Here is a 9,893-nt window from a genome sequence, read left to right as displayed (position 1 = left end):
AGTATAAAATTATCTTTGGTGTTTTTCATTCGCTCAGTCATGTCAGACTCTTTGTGACCCCATGAACTACAGTACGCCAGGCTTCCCTGTTGTTCACTATTTCCCAGAGCTTGCTCAAACTCATGTCCATTGAGTCAGTGATGCTATCCAACCAGCTCATCCTCTGTCGTCCCCTTCTCCTCCTGCCTTCAGTCTTTCCCAGAGTTGGCTCTTCACATCAGGTAGCCAAAGTATTGGAGCGTCAGCTTCAGCATCAGTCCTTCCAATGAATATTCAGGACTGATTTCCTTTAGGATTGACTAGTTTGATCTCCTTGCAGTCCAAGGGACTCTCAAGAGTCTTCTCCAACAGTACATAAAATTATCTTAGGGTATTCTTTAATCTTTCTACAGAACCAGTCATAAATGAGGTACAAATCAGAACGTTAAGTGAAAACTCTTCTCTCTTATGCCTATCAAAATTCCTGCTGAATTTGCTTAAAACAGAAATATAATCAATACTTGATTGGCAGTAGGTCACATTGCTTTAGGATTTAAATGTTTAGCACTGTCATATTTTTCTACGAGTCTAATGATAGAGGAAAGTTACCTACAGAACTTAACTTGAAAGTCGCTCAGTCGTGTCCGACTCTTTGTGACCCCATGGACTATACAGACCAAGGAATTCTCCAGGTCAGAAGACTGGAATGGGTAGCTGTTCCCTTCTGCAGGGGATCTTCCCAACCCAGGGATCGAACCCAGGTTTCCCGCCTCGCAGGCAGATTCTTTACCAGCTCAGCCACAGGGGAAGCCCGAACTTAAAACTTGGTCTTCTTGAAAATGAGTATCATTTTAGTGATGTTGCCTGGGTTGGATTAGTAAATAGTCTCTCGAATGTGAAAACATCAAGGAGCTTTGTAAATTGTACTTTTAGCAGGACTGCCAGCCTCCAGTTCTTTCTCATCCACAATGGCACTGTGTACTGAGGCCCTTCTGTGCAGGGTGTTCCCGTGTGCTGTGCTGAGAAGGCAGTCCAGTGGTTAGGGACATCTTACTCTCATTGCAGGGGGCATGGGTTTGATCACTAGTCAGGGAACTAAGATCCCACACATCACACAGCAGGGCTGGGGGGAAAAAAAAGGCAGTTCACACATGATGCCACTGAATCTTTGCACGGCCCTCACGAGTTACCTGTTATCACCATTTTCTAAATGGAAAAGCTGAGGCACTTAGAAATTTAAGTTGGTACAAGCCCTCCAAGCTAGTGATTAAACTGGGGCTGTGGACTGGGGCCATATCTATTTTGCCCATGCCATAATTTTGGAATCTGAACAAGGCTTTGCACTAAATTGGCACTTAGTGTTTGTTGAGGGACAGCTCTTATTCAAATCCAGGTCTAGGCCAGTCCTAAGCTTATTGTTCTTTATATTTTATTACATTATCTTTTCTTGCTCTATACCCATTAGCAATCATATTTTATCAGTACCATGCAATCATACTTAGTAGTTATTTAGTTGTAGTTATATTTGTAGTTCGGAGAAGGCAATGGCACCCCACTCCAGTACTCTTGCTTGGAAAGTCCCATGGACAGAGGAGCCTGTTAGGCTGCAGTCCATGGGGTCGCTAAGAGTTGGACACGACTGAGCGACTTCACTTTCACTTTTCACTTTCATGCATTGGAGAAGGAAATGGCAACCCACTCCAGTGTTCTTGCCTGGAGAATCCCAGGGATGGGGGAGCCTGGTGGGCTGCCGTCTCTGGGGTTGCACAGAGTCGGACACGACTGAGGTGACTTAGCATAGCATATTTGTAGTTATTCATACAACATTTGACAGTATCTGCTAACAGAATGTCTTTCAAAGAGTAATGCAAACAAAATATGTTCTCCTGTACTAACAATAATAACTACTAACACTTAATAGACACTTAATTGAATATGTGTCAGGCATGGTTCTAAGCACTTTACATGTATTACATTTACATTTATCCTCACAAGAATCCTATGAAGTGTAGATATTTTTACTATCCTCATTTTATAGATGAAGAAAGGAGGCACAGTGAGATTAAGTTGCTCAGTTTCATAAGTGAGTGATGGAAGATTCAACTTATAGTCCGTTTTTAACCACTAAGCTATCCACTTAAATGATATTTACACCTACCAAATTGATATGAGTTTAAAATATCTTTCATCCATTCAATAAAAATTATACCATCTAAATACCTGTACATCCAAGATTCTGTTGGCATGGTTGATGATTTTACAAGTGACAAAATGAATCTCTGTTTTTAAAAAGTACAGTCCACGGGGTGGGAGGTGGGAGGGGGGTTCAGGATGGAGAACACATGTACACCTGTGGCGGATTCATGTTGATGTATGGCAAAACCAATACAATATTGTAAGGTAATTAGCCTACAATTAAATAAATTTATGTTTTAAAAAGTACAATCCAGTATCTTTATGAAAGAAAGGTTTTGTAAATATATTTTCAAAAGCATAAGTGCTTATTTAAATTTACCAATTAAAAAATTAATTTAAATTTTGATTTACTGTGTTTTCCCCCTAAAGTCTTACCTTCCTGTTTTCTTAAGCAGAGTCTGCTTAATGTAATTATTCATTCCTGGTTATTCAGGATCATCATTTTATGCTCCACTGATCATAATGTGCTGAAATAAAGGCATGTCTTCAATAATGATGGGAGGTGTAAGGCTGTCTTCTTTCCCTTCTACCAAAGATCCCAAAGTCTTTTCTGTTTTAGTTTTAGTTCTTATTTTTGTTGCTTGCAAGTTTTTCAGTCTCCTTCGCTGTGTTTACTTATGAAACAACTATAGTTCCTCCTCCCTTTCTAGACTCAACTTTATAACTGACTGAACCTAAAAGTTTTATAACCAATTTTTGTTAGACTGCTCTGTCTAAGGAAAATCATCCAGAGGCTGCAGAATGAATGCATAGTCTTTGTGGTAACTCTTTTACTAATTTAGAGTTTGCTGCATTTTGAGAAATGCATAGTCACATGACCACCAATAAATCAAGACTTCATTCCATCACCCAGAAATCCCCCTGTGCCCTTTGTAGTCAGTCCCTTCTGTTGCCTCCAGCCTGTGGCAATCAGCAATCTGTCTTGCCATTTTCAGAGTCATAAAAATGGACTCAAATGCGTTTGAGCTTGGGCTTTTCCCGCTAAGCATAGTATGTGTGAAATTCCTTCATGCTGTTGCTTATATCAGTAGTTCATTTCTGAGTAGTAGTCTACTAGACTCACACACAACAGTTTATCCATTCACAAGTTGAATAATTGCCTGGCTTTTGGATGAAAATATTGTCCAAAAAGAAAATTATTCTTCCCCCTTGCATTCTCTTCCTAATGACTTAGCAGCTTTAACAGCAGAGAGCAGAACCTGAGACAGGGGCTTGTCAGCAGGTGGTTTATTTTGGAAAGTGATCCAAGGGAACAGGAGTGGGAGATAGGAGAGCTGACCGAGGAAAGGCTAGAGCCTTTAGTCGCTTTACTCTTATCGGGTCCTGGTTGCTGCAGTTGCCCATTTATGGTTATCACTGGCCATGGAAGCACCAAGAAATGCTTGATTAATCCTGGATTATGAACATAGTTCTTTCAACCCCAGTGTATGTTGGAAACCATAGATGGACAGTTACCTCTGTCCACATGGCAATTTCTTTCTTCTGTGCATGCTGGTTCTTTGACTGGTGCAGGGTGGGGCATACTGTAAAATAATCCAGTGGAACCCGTTTCCCATTCCCTGGGGGAACTGCAGCTGCAGAACTAGGACTTCAGTTCAACTGAATTTAGGTTTGAGGTGATGGAAGCACAAACTCCGTAACTGAGTCCTTTGGAGAGGGGCCAATCTGCACATGTACCCATGTATTCTAGCAGTTGGAGACTCGGCTGGAACCTATGGCCCAAGTGACAGGGCTGCTTATACCACAGCCTGGCCCTGCTGCACTGCCCCCTCTACACTGGCAGGATTCTGATAGATGGTCACAAGTTCTGAGCAGCAGTCACAAGTATAGCATACACAGCTGCCAAAATCCCAAAGGGTCCATCTGGTGCTGTGCCTCGTTCTTGGCAGTAGAAGTGCAATATTGAACAACTTCATCTTTACCTTATAGAAGTGCTGGCATGCCCCAGACCATAGGTCCCTGAGAAACTTAACTGATGCTGGGGCTCTTGAATTCTCATTCTTTGGCAGGTCTTACTAGGCATACAGTTCATCATTTCAGTTAGCATGTTGTCATAAATGTAGTTGAGCTGTGTGATATTCAGTGATGTCAAGACTGCAAGATGCCTGATTCTGTCTGAGCATACAGCAGGAATGTTAACAATGCTGGAACAATGTGATAAATGTTTGCTGCAGCAGAGGAGAGAGCTAGAGGATTCGAGGAGGGAGTAAGAGGGATCTGGTTTTCTGTGTCTTTGTTTGAGTTTCAGGGCTGGTAGAACTCCCGTTTCTAGAGATTTGATTTATTAGGTTATGTATTTCTGAATTCTACATTTAGCTGTGGTTGAGAAACACATGAGCAGTCCAGTCATTTGGGCAGCATTCCCATTGGTTTAGGTGACAGGTAATGAGGACCCATTGAACTTACTTTTCTGAGTATATAGGGATTGGATGTGAAGGAAAAGAGAGAGTTATAGAAAAATTATCCAGTACTTGCCTAACCTCTTCTACTTCATGGATGCAGTTTGGTGGAGCTCATTCAAGGATTTGCTTTAGTAAAGCAACTGATCATGAAAGGAAAAAGAAATTATGATAATATTCAATAGCATTTCCTTCACTCGTAACAGCAACACTTCTTTTTAACCACACATCTACATGATCAATAGCTGGGAACTATGGGATTCAAATCCTGGAGGGATAATATTCCCAGCTATAGGAAGACAGATATTACTTTGAACTGGAATTTGGCTTTGGGAATCCTCTGACGAGCCAGTCTTTAAAAATTTTGATTCCTGAGTCCTGAAGTGGTAAGAATATATTTTACTTATTTCAGCTCCTTTTTTTTTTTTTTGCTTATTAAATTAGATTGAACGAGAAGTAATTATCCTAGATAATCTTCAAGAAGAAGTTCCTGAAATTTCCAAAGCAAAAGAGGCAGCCTCCACAGAGGAACTCTTGGGGCTGCTGGACTGTTTACGCCAATACGAGGAGAATGTGGAGCAGCAACAGCTGTTACTGGCCCTTCTTCTGCAGCGTATAAAAAATATCCAGAGCACTCCTGAAAGCTTGGGGGCTGTGGAAAGTGTTCCTGCATCTCAAGAGATTATGTCCATGCAAGAACGATGCCACAAGTAAGATTTATGAAAAACTACTAAGGAAATGGATTTGTAACTCAAGCTAAAAATTGAGAAAATATTGAATTTCTAGAATATAAAAATATTATAGAACAAGGATAGATGGTATGGCAGAATTGAGTTGCATCAACACTGATAGGTATGAAAAGGATAGAAAAGATTAATATTAATGATAATTAAAACAAGCACACCTTCTCCATCTTGGTGTTACTGTGGATGAATCTTTCAAAAAACTTTTTTAATGTTTGCTGTTTTTCTAACTTAGTAATACATATTCATTAAAGGAAGTTTAGAGAATGTGGATAATTATGAAGATTAATATAAAAATCACCTTTAATTTTTCATTCAGTGACAGTTACTACCAATCATTCAACTTTCTTACTATGGTTATATTTTTTTTTTAAATTGTGATTATAGTACTATCCTGTTTTGTATTCTGCTGAGCCATCTATCAGCATATTTTGTTCATTTTCCTATGCTATTAAATGTTCTCTGAAATATAACTATATCACCTTGTAGATATGCTATAATGTATTTAGTAGTAGTAGTAGTGCTCAGGTGTGTCCAACTCTTTGTAACCTCTTGGACTGTAGCCCACCAGGCTCCTCTGTCCATAGGAGTTTCCAGGCAAGAATACTGGAGTGGGTTGCCATTTCCTACTGCAGGGGATCTTTTTTGCATCTCGTGCATTGACAGGTTGATTCTTTATCACTAGCGCTACCTGGGAAGCCCAATAATGTATTTATGTGAGTGTGTGTGTTAGTCGCTCAGTCATAATCAAGCCCCTAACACAGAACCTTAAAATTATATATAACTTTTTTACTTTTATAATAACACTACAGTGAGTATTGTAGAAGGAAATGGCAACCCACTCCAGTATTCTTGCCTAGAGAATTCCATGGACAGAGGAGCCTGGCAGGCTACAGTCCATGGGATTGCAGAGTCAGACATGACTGACTAAAGCTCATAGTGAATATTATGCTAGAATTTCATTCTAGAATTAATTCATCAAGAAAGATGCCAAGAAGTAGGATCACTGGGTCAAAGGAGATAATATGTTTGTAGCTAGAAATACCAGATAGCCCTAAGGAAAAGTTTTAACGACTTAAGTTCCTCCAAAAACATGATGGCTGCATCCATAGCAAGTAGGGGCAGCTCAGATAGAAACACCAGTGGGGTCATCTCTGACCCTATGAGCCCACTCATTCCTTCATTCACACCTCTGGTCATATTCAGTTGAACTCAGGGATTATATGGGAAAAAGGAGGATAGAGCTGGCACTTGGAATGTAAAGTGTGAAAAGAAGGTATTTTGAAATGAAAGTTTTAGAGAGGTTTTTGATGGAGTGATAGAACTTGATATATGTTTGTATATGGGGTTCCCTGGTGGCTCAGACGGTAAAGAACCTGCCTGCAATGCAGAAGACCCGGGTTTGATCCTTGGGTTGGAAAGATCCCCTAGAGAAGGGCATGACTATCCACTCCAGTATTCTTGCCTCGAGAATTCCATGGACAGAAGAGTCTGGTGGGCTACAATCCATGGGGTCACAAAGAGTCAGACGTGACTAAGTGACCAACACTTTCACTTTTCATATAGTATATAAATCTTGAAAACTGGTCATTTTCTCTCAGGAGAAAAAAGGTCTTTTGTCAGCTATATAGACATCTTGTTAATTGTTGAAATAAAATTATTGACTAGAGAAAAACAGAATAAAGGAATAATCTTATTTTGATGCTCTACTTTAGGCTTTTGCAGAAAGCCCAGAAAAATAAGGAATTGATGCAGAATGAAATCCAAGAAAGACATTCCTTTACAAAAGAAATAACTACTTTGAAGAATTTATTTCAACAGACCACAATCTCTTTCCAAAATATGGAATTACAAGACTGTCCAGAAAAGGCAGAACAGCTTGAGGTAAGTGAGGAATGAACTAGTGAATGTGGCTGATACAGGTCTGAAATCTTGGATCCAAAGTTATTAGAGTAAAGGTAATACCATGGCTAGTGTCGAGGGAACCTAGAAAAGGAGAATATGCACACAGGCTCTGTGGCATGGTGTGGGCAGACCCACAGGAGATCCACAGGAGACCCACAGGAGATCCACAGGAGACCCACATGATTGGAGCACAAAGAGCAGAGTTGGGACCAGGTTGGGAATAGGCCAGTGTGGACCAAGCAGCCCCTTTTCAACTACATTTTAAGTGTGTATGATGAACAGGGTCTGTGACTACTCTTGTATAGTATGTTAAACTGCTCGCTTTAGTAGGATGTAATACCTTATCTCTGATGGAGTGGAACTGTTTTTACTCAAAACATTCTGCCACCAAATGTGTGGGGCTTCCCCCCCCCCAACACACACACGTACACACTAACCTCTTCTCCAACCCTCTAGACACCAACTGGGACACCAATTCCATTCTGACACTAACTGCAAGGAGTTAGTACTGACCACCAGCTTTGGGGCTCAGTCCCACAAGACTTCCCCATTTCACATGCTACTGGTAAATTCTGAATGACAGGCTATAAAGCCAGGACTTCCATGACTCCTTCCTCAGGTTTGTAAATTTGCTAGAATGGCTCAAAGAGCTCAGGGAGGCACTTTATTTGCTATTCCTGGTTTATTGTAAAGGATACAACTCAGAAACAGCCAACCAGAAGAAATGTATGGGGAAAGGGGCAGCAAACCTCCGTGCCCTCTCTGGGTGTACCACTCTCCCAGCACCTTGATGTGTCCATCAATCCAGAGCAACCCCAAACCATGTTTAAGGTGACTGCAGCCACGAAATTAAAAGACGCTTGCTCCTTGGAAGAAAAGTAGGACAAATCGAGACAGCATATTAAAAGGCAGAGACATTTCTTTGCTGACGAAGGTCCATGTAGTCAAAGCTATATTTTCCAGTAGTCATGTATGGATGTGAGAGTTGGACCGTAAAGACGGCTGAATGCTGAAGAATTGATGCTTTTGAACTGTAGTGTTGGAGAAGACTCTTGAGAGTCCCTTGGACAGCAAGGAGATCCAACCAGTTAATCCTAAAGGAGATAAATCTTGAATATTCTTTAGAAGGACTGATGTTGAAGCTGAAACTCCAATACTTTGGCCACCTGATGCGAAGAACCGACTCATTAGAAAAGACCTTGATGCTGGAAGATTGAAGGCAGGAGGAGAAGGGGATGACAGAGGATAAGATAGCTGGATGGCATCACCGACTTGATGGACATAAGTTTCCGCAAGCTCACGGAGATGGTAAAGGACAGGGAAGCCTGCTGTGCTGCAGTCCATGGGGTTGCAAAGAATCGGACACAACTGAGCGACTGAACAACAGCAAATGGAGGCTCCGTTATATAGGCATGGTTGATTAAATCACTGACAGTTGGTGATTATCACAATCTACAGCCCTTCTCCCCTCTAGAGGTGTGCAAGTTCCAACCCTCTAATCACATGGATGGTTCCTGTGGCAACCAGCCTCCTTCCTGAAGCTGTCATCCCCTACACACCCCCAACCTTCACCCAACCACCACCAAATGTTGTCTTATTACCATAAACTCCCTTAGAGTTGGAAAAGGCTTGTTATAAATAACAAAAGACACTCACCCCAATCCAGGAAATTCCAAAGGTTTTAGAAGCTGTGCCAGGAACTAGGGATGAAGACTGAATATATCTAGGAGAAATTGTGAGATTGGGATTGATACTCTATATAAAATAGATAACTAATGAGAATATACTGTATAACACAGGGAACTCTGCTCAATGCACTGTCATGACCTGAATAGGAAGGAAGTCCAAAAGGGAGGGGATTTTTGTATATGCATGGCTGATTTATTTTGCTATGTAATATAAACCTATACAACATTGTAAAACAACTATACTCCAATAAAAATTAATTTTTAAAAACTCTAAATATGTTTCTTATACCACACTATCTATATATAAGTGCTTCCCAGGTGGTGCAGTGGTAAAGAATCCACCTGCCAGTGAAGGAGGCTAGGTTCTCTCTCTGGGTCAAGAAGGTTCCCTGGAGAAGGAAATGGCAACCCACTCCAGGATTCTTGCCTAGAGAATCCCGTGGGCAGAGGAGCCTGGTGGGCTGCAGTCCATGGGGTTGTGAAAGACTTGGACACAGCTTAGCAACTAAATATCAGTGTATACATAGGCTAAGGGTCATTTGCAGATCCATCTCTTTTCATTCCATTCAGTGGTTACAGGCAAAAGTGATGAAGGTTTATTCAAAAGTTGCAGAGCTTTTGGTTTTCAATGAAAAAGGAAGCTTACCCTGTGTCACAGAAGCATTCTTCATGGGGAAGCCATCTTGGGGTAGCTCTGAATGAAGAGCTGTACTCGCGGCGAGGTCTAGATAAACCAGGAGCGCACCGTGTCTGAAACCCCACATTTGTCAGAATGGTGGTGTTCTCTGACTTTTCCTCTCTAGATTTGTTCTCTGCTGAGGGTTAAAAGGAAAGCAGTGACACATCGTGGAGTCATTCAAAATTGTAATCATTCTTCAGTGTGGTGGCTCAATCCATTGACACAAATAATGCTCCTGAACAGCTACTGTAGAAATGAAAGAAACCTCCAAAAGCCACAGGAAAGTCAAGAAGTATTTTTCCAC

At 41.1% G+C, this 9,893-nt stretch overlaps 1 protein-coding gene across 1 annotated transcript in view; it reads left to right on the top strand.

The window, feature by feature from the left end:
• The window catches only part of SYNE2 (spectrin repeat containing, nuclear envelope 2), a 281,350-nt gene that overhangs the window by 132,250 nt on the left and 139,207 nt on the right, over window positions 1–9,893 (top strand). The window contains 2 exon segments of the mRNA XM_010846800.1: window positions 5,019–5,284; window positions 7,033–7,201. Coding sequence (XP_010845102.1) covers window positions 5,019–5,284; window positions 7,033–7,201 — 435 coding nt within the window.

This window comes from Bison bison, unplaced genomic scaffold (assembly GCF_000754665.1).
Source record: "Bison bison bison isolate TAMUID 2011002044 unplaced genomic scaffold, Bison_UMD1.0 scf7180017864239, whole genome shotgun sequence".
NCBI lineage: Eukaryota > Metazoa > Chordata > Mammalia > Artiodactyla > Bovidae > Bison > Bison bison.
Note: the sequence above shows the minus strand (reverse complement) of the source record. Positions and strands in the feature narration are given on the sequence as shown.